At 34.8% G+C, this 22,153-nt stretch overlaps 3 protein-coding genes across 4 annotated transcripts; 2 read left to right on the plus strand and 1 right to left on the minus strand.

Moving 5' to 3' along the window:
* Window positions 1-2,936: 2,936 nt before the first annotated feature.
* On the plus strand, window positions 2,937-13,968 carry LOC123312058 (RNA-binding protein 45). 2 transcript variants are annotated; one of them, XM_044896252.1, is made up of 10 exons: window positions 2,937-3,044; window positions 3,097-3,260; window positions 3,323-3,437; window positions 3,615-3,815; window positions 3,896-4,185; window positions 7,167-7,520; window positions 9,242-9,344; window positions 9,400-9,556; window positions 9,706-9,818; window positions 13,780-13,968. In XM_044896252.1, the coding sequence occupies exons 2-9, from the start codon at window positions 3,098-3,100 to the stop codon at window positions 9,808-9,810; spliced, it is 1,488 nt and encodes a 495-aa protein (XP_044752187.1). In that variant the 5' UTR covers window positions 2,937-3,044; window position 3,097; the 3' UTR covers window positions 9,811-9,818; window positions 13,780-13,968. The 2 variants fall into 2 exon arrangements, 1 of the variants encoding a protein (XP_044752187.1); XR_006537570.1 differs by lacking the exon at window positions 13,780-13,968 and adding an exon at window positions 12,152-12,759 and having other exon boundaries at window positions 9,706-9,941.
* Window positions 13,969-16,207: 2,239 nt separating this feature from the next.
* On the minus strand, window positions 16,208-21,344 carry LOC123312464 (cdc42 homolog). The gene is made up of 6 exons (XM_044896910.1): window positions 21,194-21,344; window positions 20,739-20,809; window positions 20,559-20,671; window positions 20,150-20,259; window positions 19,894-20,095; window positions 16,208-17,175 (listed from the first exon to the last, which is right to left on the minus strand). Exons 2-6 carry the CDS (start codon window positions 20,801-20,803, stop codon window positions 17,090-17,092), a joined length of 576 nt encoding a protein of 191 aa, XP_044752845.1. The 5' UTR covers window positions 20,804-20,809; window positions 21,194-21,344; the 3' UTR covers window positions 16,208-17,089.
* Window positions 21,345-21,504: 160 nt separating this feature from the next.
* LOC123312465 lies at window positions 21,505-22,073 on the plus strand. Its single transcript, XM_044896911.1, has one exon. The coding sequence runs from the start codon at window positions 21,785-21,787 to the stop codon at window positions 22,019-22,021; it is 237 nt and encodes a 78-aa protein (XP_044752846.1). The 5' UTR covers window positions 21,505-21,784; the 3' UTR covers window positions 22,022-22,073.
* Window positions 22,074-22,153: the final 80 nt, after the last annotated feature.

A 22,153-nucleotide genomic window follows, 5' to 3' on the forward strand; every position in this document is an offset into this window, starting at 1 on the left:
TGGGCTAAAACGGATATCTGAAGCACTGAATATTTCATACGAACGCGTTCATCATATAGTTCACGTCAATTTGGACATGAGAAAAATTGCTGCAAAAAATGGATCCCCAAATGTTTGAATGTTGACCAAAAGCGTGCAACGGTAGAAGCAACGCGTTCGATCTGTGCTCGATTTGAAAACGATGTAGACTTCTTAAACCGAATTGTTACTATGGATGAAACTTGGGTACATTTCTACGATCCAGAAACAAAGCATAACAATCGATGGAATGGCGACACTCTGGTTCTCCAAGACCTAAAAATTTTCGTGTCCAAAAATCTCTGGAAAAGTTCTTGCTTCAGTTTCTTGGGATTGCCATGAAGTAATCATGATTAATTTTTTGGATAAGGGTAAAACAATAACCGGAGATCACTATTCGACATTACTGACCACTCTACGGGATAAAATTAAGGAGAAAGAGAAAAGACGGTGTTTTGTTTTTGCAGGACAACTCCCCTGCACACAAATCTCATGTTGCCATGCAAAAAGTTCGTGATTTAGGGTTTGAATTTCTAAAACACCCCCTTATTCACCAGATTTGGCTCCATCCGACAATCATCTCTTTCCTCAACTGAAAAAAAATTTAAAAGGTCGTAAATTTTCTCCAACGAGGAGGTAATAAAAGCTGTGGAGGTCTGGTTTGTAGTGCGAGAAGAAACTTTTTTTTTTGAAAGATCTAGAGACGTTGCAGGTTCGCTGTAATAAATGTATCCAATTAAGAGGAGAATATGTTGAGTAAAAAGAGATTTTGACCTTGAAATTTTGTTTGGCTCTATAGTAGGCTAAGAATTTTTCAATGTATCCTCGTAGGAGTTACTTATTGAGCAGCATAGTAGTTTCAAAGATGATGTACCCTGTTCTAGAGAGTTATCAGTATTATCACATATTAAAAATTTCACTTCATCTAACTATTCTTTTGTCAGTAGATTCTACGTATAAAAGTGCCTAATAAGGTTGAAATTTCAGATCTGTAACTGCAAAGACAAAAAAGTTATGAGAAATTCTCAAAATCTAATTTTTTGCTAATAACTCAAAAACGAAGAATCGTAGGAGGCTACGGTTTTCACCATTCTTTGTTTCTCTAAAAAAGCGCTCGGAAATGTGTAATTCGTTTTCTTCTAGCTCTTATAGTTTTCTATATCTCCTCAGTGGACAACGAATTTTGCCCAGCCTGTACTATTTTATTGATATTAAAGAAGGAAAAGGCGAAGTGTTTGGGTTTATGTATTCTCCAATCAGGATTGGACATCTCATAGAGATTCTATGAATTTTTGCTGCTTCAGTTATGTTTTCTGTACAAGAATATGCAGTTCCTTCAGACATTTTTCCCTGCGCAATCTGCGATCAACTCATAGACATAGGGTTATGTCTATGGATCAACTCAACGCTGATCGCCGAATACCTCGCGCCTGCGACTGAACTGAAAAAAAAGACCGTGATACATATGTGCGAAGTAGATTTGCATGGGATGCGTTTGATCCACAGATTACAGAGTAGAATGGTTTGATCGCTTCACGATCTCGATTGTGGCCGCCACAACTCTGTAATCTGTGGTGGCCGCGGCCGCTTGGCTTTACATATACAGTGTGTACATAAAGTACATTTTCTCGCACTGGGCTTAAAAAAAAATGCTGAACCCCCTGAGCGGGGTTCAGTGCGACCCCTAGTTTTTATAATGGGAAGGGGGGGTCGAGTGATACCTCATTTTTAAGGTCTCTCGGTCCAGATTATAGCCCTAGAGTTTGAAGTTTCTAGTGTTATCTTTGTTAACATAAAAGCTTGTCAAAATTCCTTATTTTATCAATTTCCCAAGCTGTTTTATCAATCTAAGGTTTTTTCCATCGTTTTGACACGTTTTCGCCTGTCGTCTTCGAGGTTCGTGAAATTTCGTTTCCAGAAACTTCAATAAAGCACGCAGAAACCAAAATGCAAGTAAACCCTGAAGACGGCAAATTTTCAAAAAATATTTGAAGCAAAAAACCAAAAATGTTATGTAAACATCTCAAATAATTTTCTCCCATAAGTTATCTCAATCTTATGAAGAAATTCACCTTCAAAGTTTCTTAGTTTTAGTTTCTTAGGATTTATTTATCTCTTTATCTGAGGTTTGTTTCTTAAGAGGGGTCTACACCGTTTTATAGTGGTCACTTCAAAACGGAAAAAGATATATCTTACGTCAGAAACAACTGATTTATATGAGGTTCTCATTATAATTCAATACAATCAGTTCGTCGTCTCAGAAAGTCAGATAGTTTATAGTTTTTTTTATCGTCAAACGAAAAAAAAATTTTTTTTCGGTGGATAACAAACATTCAATCATGCTTTTCACTTTCCGAGGTGAAATGATTTTTTCAATGAATTTCAACATAAAAAAATTTTGTCGAAAAGTCTCGCCATTGGCTGCAATTCGAAATCTCCTGAAATTGAAAAATTCTGGTAGTCTTTCCCTCCTTACGGCTCATATGGATGGCGAGAAAGTCCCCTGTCCCGTGGTATAAACTTTTCTTCTCTATCAAATGTAGAATATCCTCCGTCATCCAGGATAACAAATTAATATTCTTGAATATTATCATTCAGTTGAGATACTGATTCATTTATCATATTCATACTCAATAGATATTATAATAACCACAACCAACATCTCATTCGAAAGTTCAAAATTGATAGAAATTCTACAGCTGGCGGCATCTAAATTTCACTTGCTGTCAATGTACGAAAGAAATTACAGAATTCTTTTCAAATGATTCTCTAAATTTCTTCTAACGAATACATGAAAGAATAATTGGTATTTTTAAGTTGATTGAAAAGTTTTTTTGATTGATGATCATACTCTTCTATTTAAATATAAAAACTTTAGAATTAATACAAAAATTTCGAGTTATAAGAATTAATGAATCTTTGGCAAAGGTGTTGTGGTTTTGACTTTTTTCGTTCGTGTTCTGTGAGCATTAAGTGACAACAAAACAATCTTATGTCAAAACTCAAAACAAAACCCATTTGTTAAAGTGAGTTTTTAAACAATATTTGATCAATTCATTAATATTTCCACTTAAACAGAATGAGTGATAGACGTTCTTCTGATATAAATCCACCAAATTCGAGGCTTTTCGTAATTGGATGCAAAACTCTGACTGAAAAAGATTATTGGGATGCTTTTCAAGAGTTTGGGGATATTGAAGAAGTTTGGGTAGTCAAAGATAGAAATACAGGAGAAAGTAAAGGTAAGAAAATTATTTTATTCCTTTCAAGGAATTAGTTTTTTCATGATGAATTTTGTTTCTAGGTGTCACATATATAAAATATGCAAAAACCTCTCAAGCTGCCAAGGCCCTTGAGGCTATGAATGGAACAACGATTGGAAACGCAAATAGAAATATAAAAGTTATGGTAGCTGCTAGGTAATTTGTGAAATTCGTTCAATATTACAATAAATAATGAAGTTGGTCCCTAGTGATATTATTGCAGACTGATACATCAAAATTCTTCTGTTATAATTGTTGAAGCCAAATCAGCTACACATTTCTCTGCTGTTGTCATTCTCAAAATTGATCATTTTCCCTTTTTTTTTTTTTCAGTAAAGACCAGGGAACTAAGAGGGATGACAAAGAAACAGAGGACGAAAAGACAACCAGATTATTTGTTAAAATTCCTAAGGAATGGACAAAAACAGAACTTTTTGATGCATTCCGAAATTTTGGAAATATAGACTATGCTAATGTTATTAAAGACAGAAATACAAATGAAAATAAAGGATTTGGATTTGTTAAGTTTTTCAAGTATGTATGTTACTTATTGTTATTATTGTGAATATCAAACTAATTCAGATCATTTAACAAAATTGATGAATTCTTTCAAGATTTTCAGATGCTGCAAGAGCTTTTGAAGAGTGCGACAAAAACTTCAGAGCAGTTTTTGCTGAACCCAAACATAGTGTAGTGAATAAGAAAAATGAGGACACACGTTTTTTAGGATTCAACAATAGTTTCAGAGATATTCCTAGTAGTTTTCGAAATAATTCTAGAACTGATAATTCTCTTCTTTCTACTCCAGATGTGGGTAAGAGGGGGGACTTTACAGGATTAATAGTATCATGCTCACCACTATTGAGGCAGGAAGAAGTTTGGAGACTGTTTGATATCATACCAGGTAGGTGGACTTTTTAATTTGGGAGTATAATTCTGCAAGTGGCACAGAGTTTGGGAGGGATTAAACAGTCACCTGCCCCTGTAGTAGCCAAGAAATTATGTTGTTAGACATAATTTAGTGGAGTTTATACTGCCCCCTCCTAAAATCAAATGCCGTATCTGCAGTTAAACCAAGAAAATAGAGCTGAAAGTTGTTTCCATAGACTTCGGCTAAATAAAGTGTTAACACGTTGACTGCGATATCGGTCCCGGGGACTGATACGAATCTCTTTTCTGGTGCAATTGAAGTGAGATCCAATATTTCCTTATGTGCTAACTCCATAACTTCCAGAACGCTCAAGATAGAAATGTATTACATGTAGCTAAAAAATTGTTGAAATCTTCACATTCTGGTTATAAAGGAAATATCTCTTGTAGTTGTTTTAGAAATTTTAATCTAGATGGGACATCAGGTTGCTGTAACCTGATGCGGCGCAGAACGTAGACTTCAAATTGATATAGTAAGCTAAAACTCTTCGAATTTTAAGGACACGTTCGTGGAATCTAACACAATATGGCATTGAAAAATATTTTAGATATTGGTACCCGGCGACCTATACCGCACCAGAGGAAAGCTCTGGTATTGGTCTCCAGGGACCGATAGCGCACGGTAAACGAATCTTGAAAAATACATACCGCAATCAACATGTTAAGCAACAAAACAGCTAATCCAGCTGCAAAAGAACAAACGAACCACAGATTTAACAAAAAAATAAAAGAATTGTTTTAGTTCAGTCAGCATATTTGAATATATCCCCTGTTATGTCTGCTCTTTTGATTGGTGCAATCCAGTTCCACCTCCGCTACTTGGATAGCTCATTTCAAAGCTTTTTATGGGCGGAATTGAAGATTGCAGGAATCCCATACAATGTACATATGAAATAAAAAAGATAAGGTAGCTTTCCTTATTCCTAAGGTCAGTGCAATTAAAAATGTGCGACATGTCGAGTGGGGTTGCATCTGAATGAAAATTGCCACCACTTTTCATATTCATAATATTATGTATTTTTTCATTATTGACAATACATACCAGTTTTGAAAGTGAAATAAGTTGACTGGTGATGCTGTATTTGGCTATCACGCTTACAAAAATGTGTTGAATGTTATAAAAATTGTATCGTTGAAGATGGTCCCGAGGGGGTAACCACTCTGTGAAAAATGTACATCGATTTCGGAAATCAAGATGATTTCGCAAGATTTCGGATGATTTCGGAGATTTCGGATGATTGCGAATGATTTCGGGAGATTTCGAATGATTGCGAATGATTTCGGATGATTTCGAATGATTTCAAACGACTGCGAATGATTTCGGCAAGAATTTTAGGATTAGTCCAAACGATTTGTTCTCACTTTGAATGCTTTTGGGGATGAGGAAAAATATCATATCCTTGAAAGGGAAAACATCGACAAACAGTTCAATTTATTTGGGAAGTATTGCTTCTTCGAAAATATTGAAATACTGAAAAACGTTTTGAAATTTGAACATATAGATTTTCTGTGAAAAAAGTTCCTTATATTTTCCTACCCTATAAGTCCTTCAATCTTTTCAAGTTTGTAGGTGTATATTTCGTCGTCCTCTAGACAATGTATCGTAACTGACATTAACAAATTTTATAATATCTTATATTACGAGAGTTAGGAAAAGTTCAACAAAATATAAAATTTAATTAGAGAAACGTAACTCAATTTTTAAATTTGTGTCAGATACGATAGATACAATCCTTCCGGTATTTTGTTTTTTTTGTTTATTTGTTTTCCTTAAATCATTCAACGGAGAAAAAATATGATATTATTATCAAAATGAGTGAACCCCTGACAAACAACTCAATTCATTCAAAAACGAAAATGTTGAAGAGGTAATAAAAAGTGAGAAGATAGTTTAATGTCTGAAATTAAATATTATGAAAATTTTGACGGCATGCAGACAGGAATTTAATTCTGAATAAAGTACCACCAGAGCAGGATTCGAACCTACGACCCCCTGATTACTGCCTCAGTTGGGAGAGTACCTGACAGGTAATCAGGGGGTAATAGGTTCGACTCCTGATCTGGGTGGTACTTTTTTCAGGATTAATTTCCTGTCTGCATGCCGTCAAAACTTTCATAGTAATAAAAAGTATTAGAATTTAAAAATTTATGAAAAACTGAAATGGATCTTCTGTAAAAAAAGACAGTGAGTCACGAGAAACATTACTATCTACCAAGTGCCTTTTACTCTTCATACGTTTTATACAGGTATTTTCCAGTTTTTACCAAAAACTTCGATTCTTCATAACTTTTGAACGATTATCATACCTCGAATGAATTTGGGAAAGATAAAACAACCTGGATTATCAGAACTCTTAATATGTTGGTTCCTAAAGGTATTAAAAAACAAATTTCCCTAAAAATTATAAGATAAGAGATAACCATTCAAAAGTTAGACGCATCAAAGCTTTTTGTGAAAACCGAAAATCAGCCTGTATAAAACGCTCTATAAAACGTATGAAGAGAAGGCCTTTTTAAATTGTGCACCTGAGTAGGAATATGTACAGTACCTCGTGACTCACCCTGTATAAAGCATACTTTACTTTAGGTATACTTCAGCATCTCGATTAGTCTTTTTGATTTTTTAAAAGAATTCTTTAAATTAATTATGTATTCTTTCCTTAAGTGGAATGTATCCTTACTATTACAATTATTCTAAAGGTCCGGTAATGATTGCAGGATTTCACTGATGATTTCGGGATATCGGATGATGATTTCGGGATTTCGATGATGATTTCGGGCTGAAAAAGTACATCAAGTGCAGGATATTTTCAATATAACATTATAAGTACGCTGGGATCCACAGCTCAATTTTGTTTGTTTTTGATAGAAATTATGTTTAAATCAGTGAAAGACTTCAGTGATTAATTGATTGACTAGATCAGAAGAATGTTGTTATTTTCATCATTTCCACAGAACTGGAATATTGTCAACTCAGGGTTTTTGGAGCTGGTCCTCGTCCCACAACGGCAGTAGCATCTGTAGTGTATAATAGTCCAAAATGGGCAGCATATGCTCTTGAAAAATTACATGGTTTTGAATATCCACTTGGAACACCATTACTCATCAAACCTGATTTTGATTCCCCGACATCTAGAAATAGATCTCCCCACTCGCGAAACCTGAGAAATGAAAGGGATTACAGGGACACCAGGTCGACCGAAAGAGGCAGTTCAAGTAGTACTGCATCTTCTACGACTGATTTGGCGAAATTAGCAGAAACTTTGGCTCAAGCTTCTAGCCTTCTACAAGCAGCTGGTATATCCACAGGTAAATTACATAAAAAGTTTTCTTGTAAGGACGATTCATTTTATATTCTCAATTCAATCTTGTAATACAATACATCAAACATATGATGGACTTAATAATGAAAAAAAACTAGCCTCTTCATATGTTGCTATTTTCGTATTGAATTTTTCATCCCATTTAGAAGCACATGAAGATCTTCAATATCCTTCGTTGAAGCATAAAATATAATGTTCAATGTTGCAGAAATTCGAATTTTTGAAAACATTCGGCCTAATAAGAGTTGTTCCCGAGCTCCTGTATGCTCACCTTGTAGAACGATACCTCGTTGCCTCTAGGGCTCGAGTGTATCCAAATGATTCTTTTGTACCTCCGTAACTAAGAAAGGGTAGATCAAGTACTTGTGCCGGATTGCATTTAACCACTGCAACATATCTTATGGCAGCTCATTTCACATCGGAAAGTGAATCATATAAATGAACATTTTTTCTTCGATGAAAAAATTTTTCTATTTATTTTTTCATTGATTATTTCAAAAATATTTCTGGCTTTTCGAGCTGACGAACTGATATTGAATTATAATGAAAACCCCATATAAATTAGTGGTTTCTGACGCAAGATATACCTTTTTGCCTTTGGAATTAACCACTGAAACGGCGTAGACGAAACGGCGAAATTTTCGCCAAAAAATGTGCTAAGCTAAGTCAGCAGCCGTAGACTACGGCTATGTTTAGTTCTGGTGCCTTCAGTAAACTCATGAGGTCCTTGAAAGTAGAGATCATGTCCAGCACCTCATCAGCCTCTATTTTAGCTAGGAGCTGGTTAGGCACTAGTCTGTCCGGGTCGTTCTGAGGTGAGTTGTAGAGTCTGTGAGTTGCTAGTTATTCCTCTCCTCCCAAAAAAATTTGAATGAAAGGAAGGTCTAATAACATCGCCATGGCTACAGTAGGAGTGGATCAGAATGTCCCCAATATCATGAGACATTCGGTCTTTTTTTGTTTTGAGTTTGTTGACGCTCTATACCGAATCATCAGGCAATGTTGCCATAGGTAATTATGGGCTAGATCGTGCCACAAAGCGACCGAAGCTGTTTCGACACAATTCCTCATGTTTTTTCCCAAATTGTTCAATAGGCCCAGAGGAAGTGGATGGCTTCGTGAATGGCTTCATCCATATAGGAGATCCAGTTAAGCTTTATAACCTGGGCTTCGGCTTCCTCTACAAGTGATATAGGTTCACAATAGAATGTTGTAGTTTCCTCCTAGTTCTCCCGTGTTTTATGGGGCTAACAGCTAACTCCTCTCCAGTAAACCAGCCTTCAATGATGGTTAGTCATCGCCGTCACACGCATATGCTTGAATATACAGTAGGGTTCACAATGAAGCCCTGTATTTGCAAGTTATATAATTTGGTAGGAAAGCCATAGAGAGCTCGCACCTCTTGCTTAATATTTCTTATACTCTTAAATTTTTTCTGAGATAGGGGATTCTGAAAGTTTGTGTCATAATGAATGGCCACGATCTATTCAATTGAATTCTCGTCCGATTATACTGGAAATTGAGGCATAATTTGAAATTTCAAATGGGACAACCTATATTCTATTACATTTTTGGATTCTCCACAAAATTGTAATAAGGTTCTCTTGAACTTCACCATATCGAAACCTCAAATTTCTTGAGATATTATTTTATTTGTCACAAATTTGAAGTGAAGATAGTCTTGAACTTTCATTCATTTATTTTCAGATCTATTAACGAATAAATTAACTCCTAATATAGAGTCAATTTGCAATGTCAAACTACCTGATGTCAAACCACTTGCGAATATAGATGCTTTTGTTGAAGCCAGGTAAAGAAGAGAATATTTTTGTATTTTTTTTTGTGACATAATATATTCTTTTCAGGTGCTTCATTGTATGCTCTCCAAACCCACCCCCTATAAATATATTAAGGGACATTTTTTGTCGGTTTGGAAATTTAATAGATGTGTACCTGTTGAGCGGTAAAAACTGTGGGTATGCCAAATATAGCAAAAAAGAATCTGCCGATGAAGCTATCAAGGTGAAACAATAATCTATGATTAGTTGATTTTTTTCAATAACCTGAGCAAACAGTTTCCGATACTCTGACTTTATAAGGATTGTTTGTAATATATGTTTTTCATCGAGTTAATATTTATGCAAGAATAATTCTGCAAGTTCACATTTTAGACCCTCCATGGAGCCGAGATTTGCAGTTGCAGGGTGAAAGTTCTCGAAGCAGCTGAGCAACCAGAGATCAGAAGGAAGAGACCTAGAATAGAAGATGATCAATAATAGGATTGGTGAGCATTTTATTATTTCTTCAAAGCATACAAACCAACAATTGCTCAAATCAACTCACTGACCGTTGAACAGTTTCAATAAATAATGACTGACGTTAATGATTTCCCAACCATACTATATAGGTATACTGGGTGAATCAATCAAACTGGAATTTTGTTCTCACTTGAAAACTACAGAGATGAAAGTTACAAAAATTGCAACCAGGTGGTGCAACGAATGATGATCTGAATAAATTTAATAGACCTATATGAACATTTTCTGAAATGAAGAAAACTACTAAAGAAATGCAGAGTTTTTCGTGGAGAATAAACTGCCTAATTATCGCTTTTATATAGGATGTGGCGGCATCGCGATTTTTTTGGAAAAAGAACATTTTCTCTTTCATAACCTGAAATGAAATTCGTTCGTAAAATATCGTAACCGAAAATTCTCCGAATCAAAATAAATCGAAAACGGTGAGCACCAACATGCGAAATTTTCCATTAGTTCGGGAGCCGAAGAGGGAAACTCGGGATTTACTCGAGCGTGTCAAATTAATATAAGGGGACATACCTTGGACCCTGTAGAGTATCTCTACCAAAAATTAGACCTGTATATAGGGGGAATTGTCTAGGACAGCCTGTCAGAATAGTAAAAGAAACGATCATTGTACATACTCGAGCGTGTCAGATTAAGATATATGTGGTTAATTACATGTTGAAAAGTATATAATCTCTTAATCTGTCAATTTAAGTGCGACGAAAATGTGTGGGAGAGCGCCAAAGTTGCAAACAAAAAAAAAGTCACGTGTACATGCTCTAGCGGGATGGCTTTTTTTCTTATTTTGAAGCTTATGATTCAAGAATAACGGAAAAAATATAATCTGACAGTTTTAACAAGCCGAAACAATAAATATTGGCCATAAAGGTCACAAAAATAAGTTTTTTTGAATTATCTCCTTCCCTGGGCTTCAAATCTTTTTCGCACTCATTATAAAAGTTGTAGAGCATAATATTTTCTACAAATTTTGTCCCAAGCAATTTTTTCTACGTTCAAACATTTTTGAGATATATGGCGATTAATGCAAGGTGTTTAGTGATACATGCTAAAGCGAAAATTCATTCGTTGAAAAATAGTACATTCTAAGGTTCAGTCGCAGACAACACTAAAATTTTCGTGACTAATTTCGAAATTGTCATCATAGAAATACCTTGTCATTTTGACAATTGTAGATTAGACTGGGATTCTACATTGACCTTGCCCTTTCGCATGTGTGGCTAAGCTTCTCGCCCTTATCGCCCTCTAACTCGAGAACGTTTAAGAGTATGTAAAATTGCTTCAGACAAAAGTTGTGCAGAATTTTATTATCTACAACTTTCATAATAAATACAAAAACGATCAGAGGTACAGTGAGGGAAATATTCGAAAAAAGGGATTTTTATCATTTTCAAAGTGTCAGATTAAGAAACCCCCCCCCCGATTAGTGTCAGATTAATGGGTCAACACGTCTACAACACCCAGATTAACCATCTGTATAAAAATCTGACACGGTCGAGTATGTACAAGTAACGATTTTTTTTTACATTTTCAAAGGACCGCTGTGACCTTGCGTCACGTCCAAATTGTCAGACTCTTGAAAAGTAGCTTCCTTTGAGTCCAATTAACATATCCTCCAAAAATCTGACACGCTGGAATTTTTTTTTTTTTTACCATTTTCAACTCTTCCGTACAGCCAGTCCCACCGCGCAAACTGTCAGGTAAGCATGAATTCATTATCAGAGACACGTATATCATATACAGTATCTCAATCTGACACGCTCGTGTATGTACACCTGACGATTTTTTTTTACATCTTCGAAACCTTGCAGACGATTTCCCCACCGCTGAAAGTGCATACATCATAGAATCTTTTTTTCATTCTACCATCTAATCTTCAAAATCCACTAGGTCTCCACGACGCTCGAGTAAATCCCGATATAGCATCGTCGGCTCCCCAACTACATCCATAGATTCAAAATTGCGCTCTATGACGAACCCACAATGATTTGAAAAATTCGTGTAACTCAAAAACCGTTATTTCGATCACTAAAATCAATGGTTTTAACACAAAGGATCCGCAAAATCCTGCCGAAATTTTGCACGATAGCTTCAAAATTGCGACTTGAAGCGTGTTCACAATATATGTATTATAGTTACAGTGATTACACCACAGACACACAGAAATATTTGTTACGGATTTTGAATCAACGTCATCTGAAACGGATTTCGTGATTTTTTTTTGTTATTTTCTTCGCAGAAGCTGGCACTTGTTAAAGAAAAAGCAGAAAGAACAAACATGTACTCATTTAGCAAGTCTTAATGATAATTTACCAAGTTTACCGACCTATTTATTTTATTTTATTCTGCCTCAAATAAGGCGTCGCCAGTTAAGATTTCAAAGTTACTCCGTTCTCTGCTCACAAGAATCGCAGAAGTCTGAACAACTGAACGCGCCCTTTAGAGATATCAATCTTTTGTCTCTACAACTTTTCTTTGCGATGCATTGTTTTCAAGTAAAAACAAAATTCTAGGCTGAATGACTCGCCTGGTACCCTGTCTGAATAATTTCAGTTTTTAATTTGAATAAGTCCTACACTTTCAAAGAGTGAAGAAAATTGTCCTGTCCTGATATTTTTATAATTTAGGTTTCGAATATGTACGATATTTTACGGAAAGTACTCAAGATACATCCATTAAATTTTAGTACAAAAATCGGAATATTTTTACGCTTTCCATTCGAATAGTATTCAAAAGGTTGCAGGTTTGGTAATTCAATAAAAAAATCATACCGACATGCCTAATAAACTGTGAAAGCATTGTTCTAAAGGCCCGTTTACACGCTCAAACCATTTGCGCAAGCCGAATTAATAGACTTCTGTAAAGTCTGTCCCGGACAGAAAATCTGCTTGAGGTTGGTGCATGGGAAAAGTGTTCACACGTTCAAGTCGGATTGCACAAACCACCTAAACGGTCTTTCAGACTTGGAAATAAATTCATCATATTATTTACATATACGAAAGTCTTGTAACAACCGACAACTGTTGTCGAAATACATGGTAAATTTTCGAAAAATTCAATTTCTATCAGTATCTTTTTTTGTTAATTTTTGGTTGTGTTTTGCGTTGTGAAAGAATTTTTGGTCACTTGGTAAATTGAAGACTTTGGAAAATGAAAATCTGCTGCGTTTTCACTCAATTTTTGTACATGTTTTAAAGAGCTAGTTAGGTATGTACTTTCATAAGTTGTGGACACAGTCACAAAGATCAGGAAAATATTTTGTGATATGATTTTTTTTTTGCTCAATAATTCATTCATCATTGAAGTATGCATCTTTTTTCTTATGAATTTATTCTCATTCAAATATCTAGTATCTCGTTAGTTTGAGTTGAGGTCCGCTTAGATCATTTTTCCTCCTCAAGAATGGCATTCACCTATTACAAAACTTTGTTGAAATGCGTAAACTTCGTCTGCAAAAGCAGAACGGACAAATACAGTGCGCGTCAAAATTATGGAAAAAATTTATTTCTTCAGAAGAATAATATTCGGCAACAAAATTCTGAAACAGATCAATTTCTTGCATCCTGTGCCATTCCCATCAACTCTCTAAATTTTTTGAATAGGGAAAGTGGGTCATGTGGTACTTTTTTGGCATTTTGACGCGCACTGTATAGAACAAAGGAAAGAATGCTTGAATACCATGGATTTTATAGATAGAGAAATTAGATTCCTTCGCTCTGATATCCATTTTGAATCAGTTCTTGCAATTTCTACGGAATATGTTATACTTCTTTTGAAATAATCCCATTTGGAACCATCTAGCTAGAATATTGAAAAATATTTTTATAAACGTACAAATAGAGTGTAAACCACTAACAGGATGGTCAATTATGACTTCAAAAATTTTCTCATTTGTTAAAACTAAACAATTTTTTCTCACCTTAGGTTTTTTGGACGAATCAGACTTGACAAGAACAAAATACTAAATTGACCGGAGCTACTGGACCTTTTTAAATACACAACCTTAATTTTAGACTTTAACATAACCGTTGACGATTACTTCACCCACAACACTTCCAAGTATTGTTTTTGTTAAATATCTTTATTTGATTTTGAATATAGTGATTGATCAAATGTGTCAGTTTTTTTTGTCCCATCCACATTTTTTCCTGAATATCTTCAAAGCTGGGACTGGAGCTTTTTTTACCATCAGGTTATTTTCGATCGATATCAGTAAGTACACTGATAAGGGCTGTAAGCCCGAAACACGAGTCTAGGATTAATAATAATTCTTCGGTGGAACGTTCTCAATTTAGTGTCCCTGACAATGGCAAATTGGCTTGCTCAATTCAGATCGTAACATTTGTTGATATTCATATCATCACGTAGTATGCATCTGAATTAATTCTTATTATCTACAGTTAATATTTCTCAGAGTTACATCCGTTGAATGTCTTCTATTTTATCCCTCAAACTTTCATTGATAACCTTTCTTCCCTATATTTAACTTTCTCCGACTTAGCAGGTAGCTTCTTAAGTAATTTCTCCTAATGATACTTCTTCCCTCAACGAATAATCGTGAATGTTTTAATTTTAGTAAGCAATGGATTATATCTTCATCAATCATCACTCGTGGAAGTGCACTTCGGCAGGGAAGCTAAGCATATGATGTTCTCTGCTACCATTTGTAATGAAATTCAAGTCAGCTCAATATTTCGCAACCGCAAGGTACTGAGTTCGATCCCGGGCTAGAGAAGGAATTTTCTAATCCATACGGGTACGGGCCACCATTCACTGTTGGGTTCAAATTAACAGTGCTGTGCCTAAGGTGGCGTAAGGACATAGTAACAAAGACTACACAGAGCATAACCGATTCTCCGAACTCGTACAAGCCACAGAGCTTCTGAGGGGTGCTTCGGTACCTATGGAGAATCAGGATAACATGAAGTCTAGAAGCATTGAATATCAAACTACATATTATTATATACTTATTGCTAGCACGGGAAATGCTTAAGTTTTGATCAGTCAGTTACACGTTTAACTCATTTGAGTATTTTGTCCGAAGTTTATTGCGAATAGTGAATCTTATGCCAACTTTCGTGCCGAAGTGCACTTCGGTCAACGAATTGATTACAAATGTAGCTTTATAGTAAAAAAGTTCAAAAAGTCCGAAATTCAAGATACGCGATACGCCAAACAAAACCTCATTCGAGCTTCCAAAATCTGGAGCACAAATACACTGTAAGCAGCGGCGGCTCGTGAGGTTCAGGTGCAGTAAGGCGACATATGTCTACCTACTCATGAAAATATCCGGCGAAAATTTAAAACTTTGTTGATGATGCCTTCTCAAATGCTCTTGTATCTCTGAATCACGCTCAACTAATAGATTGAAAGCTCCTTTGAAATTGGCATTGAAAGAGTTTTTTTTTTCATTATTGAATTATTTCAATCAAGGAACTAATCCCATTTCGGTTATTTCTAACATTTTCTCTATACATATAATGGCAATGACATCGCACACTGCATTTTTAGAGCGTCTTGGATAGAGCTAGCGTTCTTCTTCGTTTTCTCAAACTGAGAAAACTACTTATATGCTCCTTCAAGACCTGGTGCTTTTCAATACCAGGTGCTTCAGTTCTTTGATGAAAATTTTCCTCACGCCTGGATTAGAAGAAGGGGGCATATTGAGATTTACGCTACGCAGCCTGAGTGACTGGATGATTTGCGTACTCGGATCATTAATGAATGCCATCAAATTACACCAGAAATCTCCAGTAATACACGTGAACGTTTTCAACAAAACTTTACTGCATGAAAGAGAATGTGCCCATTTCCAACATTTAATATAGAATCACAAAAGTAAGTATTCTTCCACTATTTTACATGTAGTTTCGTTATCGTTGGAAATTTTGAAGCAAAATATCCGGATCAGATAGTACTCGACAAGTCCTTCAACATGAGGTATCGCAACACCCCACATTCCTATTTAAAATCAAGGGGTTGTGCTCACCCCCGTAATGAGGTTGCAAAGAACGGAAACGTTTTTCCCCCTCGAATCAGAAATTGACGGGTCCGAGTGATTATCCTCGTTTTCATTTTAAAGCCGGAAAATCGAATTGTAAAGTTTTCGTTGGACCACACTGTATGTACCACTATCACTGCACCATTTCCGCCTGCAGGCGGACGTACAGAACTGCAGATTCTTGCTTGATGATAACACACACTATCCAGACCCCTCAGGCCAACTGACAGTGTCTGGTACGGAGCACTATCCGACACATCAATACTTGGCGCATTAGCCGATTGCGCCATAATATACGTAAATATAATGAGAATATGGTGTTACTAGATGAGGGACAATGAGGAATATCAGTAGATAGAAATTCTTATATTAAATAAATCATACATAAATTCTTAAATCTAGTATTCATACAATCTTTTGCTATCACACATTAGAAAAATAATATTGAACAATACTGCATGTGCCTAATTTTACACAAAACAGAAAGTATAAATGCATAAGTGATTTTTTTTCACTCATCCTTTTCCAATCATCCTATTTATGTACAATTTTAGTGGTTTAGTTCTTAAAAAATTACCTCAAACTTGATTATTATATTAAAAGTTGATACATCAGGGTTTAACTATACTACTCAAAAAAATCAATCCAAAACGAAGTCAGACTACTGAAATAATGGCAACTTTTTTGAGTAGCTTCCTTATAAATTGTTTTAAATATATGTTTCAACCATGCAATGTTTATAGCACCCTCGATTTGTCTAACAAAAACCCACACTGGATACTTCCTTCAGAAATACATTTAAAACAATTTGTAGAATAAATACCATGAAGAGTTTGATTACGTTCATAAATGGAAACAGTTTTTAAACCTAAATAAATAGGATTTTTGTAGTATTAAATGTCAAAGTGGCCTGAACCGCTTTAAAGGCAGGGATAACTTTGTATTTTGCAAGGATTATTTGTTTGTGAACTCATGTTAAGTTTCAGACATATTAAAAATACAAGTCCATCTCTGCTTTAGAGTTTTCTCAAAGCTTCTATAAAATAAATAAATTTGAGCTTAAAATGCTTATTACACAGTATAAGATTGTTTCCCATGAAAATTTGGCTAAACAGTACAAATTAAAATACTCAAAGGATTTTTTCAGATAAGGTCAAGAAAAATTTCGGAAATAAATAATTCCTAATGGTTTCTGTAAATAAAGTCTTCAAAATTCTCGAATCTGTTGATGGCCTATAAGATTACGCACTTTTTACGCTTAACTGGCTCTGGTGGTTCCAAGGCAGCCAGAATTGCTTCATCAAAAACGTTTTTTAAACCTGCAAAATAAAATTTCATTTATACATATTATTTGAAAATTTTTGTGCCTATTTGTACGTTTGTATTTGTTCTCGAAAAGAAAGTGTCTAATGAAAGTCAGTATGGTTTTCACCAATTAATTGCCAGCCAAAATCAGCAGGAATTGAAGGCACCAAAAGATATTAACGTTGAACACCTTCAGTATATTCTCACATTTTTCAGTATACAATACACAGGGTGTTCTCAGAGGTGAGTCTTTCATTAAATTTAAAATAAAAAATGTGTAAGGCGACGCCGGCTGTAGGAAAAGGGAACTGATCCGTAATGGTTTAGAAAAATTCATTAACAAAGTGCTTTTATTTTTATCCTATTTTTACGACGAGTAACAGTGTGGACAACTATGTACAAAAAGGAGACTGTGGTGATAACTTGAAATTTTTTGTGTGGATGATAGGGAATACTCCTTCTGACGAAAATTATGTATTTTTTATGAAATATCTTTGGAACGTCACATTTTGAAATAACCATTTCAACCGTTTCCCAAAAAAAATTATTTTAAGCACTTAAAAATGAAAAATAAAAATGGGTATTTAAAGTTTAAAGCGTTTTGTGAGAATTGCACAAGCTGGCAACATCCACTGAAATATACCTTGATAATAAAGGACAACAAATGCATTATCTTGATGAGATAGACAAAGATGGCTGTCTATAAAGTCTGCGACGAACGACGAAGGTGGTAAAATTTTATGGGATTTTTATGGCCGGTTGCAGTTGAAGCTCGCCAGTAAGTACGCGCCTGTAGATCAACAGCTGTTATTTTATAAACAAGCTGATCGGACATTGTTCTTTTCATTGTCTTGTAGACGCTGTTGCCAAATCGTAAACTCGGAACCAAGCGATTTAAATTTTAAAACCCCATATTTGAAGGATGATTTTGAATAGTTTCCGCGGTGAATTTGAAAAATCATGAATGAAACTCATAATTACGTATTCAGTTTAAACTTGCATATGCAGTGATAACCCAAATTGAGGAGAATTCCCCATTAAGACGAATTTTATTGGTCAATTATTTACACCGGTTTCTTCAATTTTCTGTTTTTTTCTCTCAATAGTTAAAACGTATCTTAATGAGCCATTTCATAAAAATCGTTCACATTACAAAATGATGAAAAAATACAAACATCTCATGTAAGTGTCCCCCATTTTCATCCCCATTCGAAAACTCAACGTGTCAATATTCTAAGGAATATTTGACAACACTTCATCCACATATTTATACAGATATTGGTGACATATACTCAAATGAATGGAGCTGGCTTAATTAACTACCTAAAGGTCACAGTATGCAGGTCAACCAACAGTGTGTGAGCTTCATTGGGGCCCAGCTTTTCAGATGAGATTTAGACAGCCTTGACATCCACCAAATCCCCTATCCCATTTCATCTTAATCCATGACATTTTCAATTGTTTTGATTAAGTTACATACTGATGACTCTCATAAGTAAAATGACACAAGCATTGACGTGAAGTCAGAAGACGCACTTGTTCAAATACTCCGATCAAGATTAAAGAGAGTACTAGATTCTGAAATCTAAGATTGAATTTTGATGGTTAAGTTTCTCTTCCAAAGCATATTTTGCGTTGGCTTGCCTTGTCAGTTTCTGCTAGAACCATTCTCAGCAGGTGCTTCCTGAGGTGGCGGTGACCTGCGAGGAATCCTGCAAGGAGGTGTGGCATATTCTTGCAACAATCCCTATACTACTTAGATCTTGCAGTGATGATCTCTCTGTCTCTCAAGATTCCAGCACAGTGTTTCCCTTTTGGCTTTTTTCTTCTCCTGAAACTCTTTCTTCTAGGTACATTTTCCTATACCACAGAAAGTTTCACAGATTATATCCTTCGCTGTAGTACCTCGATACACGAGCTACATCTGGACAATGCCTATGTGACCCTCTAATATTTGTTCAATTATGATGGAACTTAGATTGTTTCGCTAATGCTTTGGGTATAGTTGCAATAATTTCCAGGACTAAACCCGCACCATGCACCAAACACAACAAATTGACTAGAATTTTCTAGAGCCAAATTGAGACTTCTCATAGCTGTTTATTGTACAGCACACCAGGAGCACAGCCATACAAACTTGCTTTTATCTATTACATCCTATGCCTAGAGGAAGACAAACTTTTGAATATATCCTGTCCTACAGAATTGTCTTATTCCTTAAGAAAATGAGCCTGGTGGATGATGCGTAGCTTCATTGAGCCTTCTAGTGAGGCACAGCAGACTTCCTTGGTCTGTATTACAAATTTTTTATAAGAGTACACCTGGACATGTACTAGGTTGCAAAAACAGCAAATTACTGCAATGATTTTGCGATGAATAATGAGCAAATTGTTCCTGAAATATGTACTTGAATAATGATTAGAAACATTTCACAAAATGAAATGAATGTACTTCATTTTGCAAGTGGCATAACATTTGGGTGATACCCCATTCATTACAATCTCTTTAACACTTTCATGTATGCAATAAATAGTCATTAATTTGCACCTCCACAATTAATCAAAAAGCCTCTATAAGAAGCTTCAGCACAAGTCAAGGTGTGAAAATAAGACAGAACTATGTGTGTTAGCACTATTGCTGTTGTTTTGCTGCAAAAAATGAGTAAAAAGAAAAGCTGTAATTGCAAAAGCCTTTAGCTGGGCTTATGCAAGCAATGCTGAAGATAAACTAACCTTTTTGTGTCAACGCTGAGCATTCAACGTATTTTACTGCTTTAAGTTCTTTTGCTAGTTTTTCACCTTGTTCTACAGAAATGGGTTTTTGTTTATTTTTTGCCAATTTCTCGATAGTCGCACCATCATCTCTCAAATCAACTTGGGTACCAACCAAAAGAAAAGGAGTTTTTTGACAGTGATGAGTGATTTCTGGAACCCACTGTTAAAAACAATATTTAGTAATTATACATTCAATGAAAATTAATTGCTATACCTTCTCCTTGACATTCTCAAATGAAGATGGACTGACAACTGAGAAGCAAACAAGAAAAACATCAGTTTGAGGATAACTCAATGGACGAAGTCTGTCATAATCTTCTTGGCCTATAAAAGTGGAGAAAAATTAGAATTTTTGGAGGTCTTTAAAATTCTTCTTAAGAATGTATGTCTGTTATTAGATTATTTAAATACAAAACAATTCCATTATTTATAAATAAGTTAACATTACATGAGTAACATCAAATTACAGTTGAAATAACTAATATGTTCATTTTATGGAGCCTGAGTTTGTAGCTACATCAAATTTGGTTTAGTCTATACTGTTTATAGTACAAGTTATACCTTATGATTGACACATTGTTAGAATAACTTGAATTGTTATTGAAAAAAAAAACTATAATTACCAGCTGTATCAAAAAGTCCTAAAGTGTAGGGTTCTCCACCTATCATAACAGTGACTGCATAGTTATCAAATACAGTGGGTACATATTCAGAAGGAAATTTGTTAGTTGTATAACTGAAAATGAATATTCATGAAAAATCCGTACTTTATTCTTAGAATGTTCCAAAAATGTTGAACTTACCTAATCAATAGACATGTTTTACCCACGGCTCCATCTCCAACAACTACACATTTTATTGTTTGCATTTTATCCTAAAAATGATGGCAGTTTTAAAAGAATTCTGCAGTTAAATTCACAAGAATTAGTGTTGACTTTTTTTCAGGTTTTTTGGAATAACTGATAATAAGTTTATTACAATTGATGTAATAGGAAGTTCAAATTAGAACGAATTATATGGTCTTATTAGCGGTAAAAGGAAATAGTGATGCTTGGATAAAAATTGTCTAAAACAAATACCGTAAGATTATGTAAATAGCACTTTAATCAAGTGAATAATAGGAACGATTTATTATCTTCGCATCACGTATCTGCCATTTTATGGATTTCACAGGCGTCATCATGACCAAGTCGTGAGATTAGACTTTGAAGTTGATAACTTTTGCATGTTTTTTTGGAAGCCCTATTAGGAAACTTACCTACAATTGATTTGAAGCTTCCAAAAATTGAAAATAATCAGATGGCAGTACAATTGGCTAATTATCAATTCAGGAATTTTGGGTTGGGTTCACGACACTACATAACACGGCTAAAGAAATATACTTGACAGATGACAGTTCTAATGGACAAATGTCTAAAATTTGACAAGTGAAGTATTGAAGAACATCGAAGAAGTACCTGAAAGTACTAAAAAAAAGTTAAAAAGAGAGTAAACTGTGGAGAATATTTTCAAACAAAAGGCAAACTGATTATGCAAAACAAAATGATAACTCAATTTCAAACAGGAGTGACGAAATATGTGAAATTAGCAATTAGTTCAATTCTCATTAGTGCGATCACCCACAGAAAAAAATTTTAAAAACTGAATATCCCTTGAATTAAAAAAAAAATCTATCCGGCTTCCACCGTTCCACCAGAAAGAAATGTAAATTTTTGGTTTTACCAATAAGAAGAAGATGAGTGTTATTTTCCTAACCTCAAAATAGTGAAATTTTAAGAGAAAATAGAAAACATTAAATAATAAAAATAAATTTTCACTGATCACTTATTCAAACAAATAAATTTTTAAAATGAGAAAAAGAGCAATTGCAAATATTTGGATTGACCGTTTCCATAGAGGATTTGTGTGGACATGTCTAACTGTTACTGTATGTGGAACAATATTATATGGAACAAGATTTGTGCATTATTTCACTGTGATAAAACCCGAACAAGATAAAAGAAAACTTTTAGAGCAGAGGGAATTGTTATCTGAAGGAGCCTACGATAAAATTATGGAAGATCCTTATGCCAAAAGTGCAGATTAGAAATGAGTTATCACTAATGTAGAATGAAAAAAATAAAAGTTTAGTTATCTTATATAATTTTTTCCACCCCCCTTTCGAAATGCATATAAAAAGTTCTAGAATAAATTAATTATTCATGTTACTAAATGCAAG

Source organism: Coccinella septempunctata, chromosome 4 (genome assembly GCF_907165205.1).
Source record: "Coccinella septempunctata chromosome 4, icCocSept1.1, whole genome shotgun sequence".
NCBI lineage: Eukaryota > Metazoa > Arthropoda > Insecta > Coleoptera > Coccinellidae > Coccinella > Coccinella septempunctata.

Bases quoted from the DNA above. Each gene is read 5' to 3' on its own strand.
- LOC123312465 (XM_044896911.1), top strand. From the start codon at position 21,785: ATGAGAAAAAGAGCAATTGCAAATATTTGGATTGACCGTTTCCATAGA.
- LOC123312464 (XM_044896910.1), bottom strand. From the start codon at position 20,803: ATGCAAACAATAAAATGTGTAGTTGTTGGAGATGGAGCCGTGGGTAAA. The intron at 20,260-20,558 runs GTAATTATAGTT...CCACTTTTATAG, and splicing joins AGGACTTTTTGATACAGCTG to GCCAAGAAGATTATGACAGA. The intron at 20,096-20,149 runs GTATAGCAATTA...TGTTTTTAACAG, and splicing joins TTGAGAATGTCAAGGAGAAG to TGGGTTCCAGAAATCACTCA.
- LOC123312058 (XM_044896252.1), top strand. From the start codon at position 3,098: ATGAGTGATAGACGTTCTTCTGATATAAATCCACCAAATTCGAGGCTT. The intron at 4,186-7,166 runs GTAGGTGGACTT...TCATTTCCACAG, and splicing joins ACTGTTTGATATCATACCAG to AACTGGAATATTGTCAACTC. The intron at 9,557-9,705 runs GTGAAACAATAA...TTCACATTTTAG, and splicing joins CTGCCGATGAAGCTATCAAG to ACCCTCCATGGAGCCGAGAT.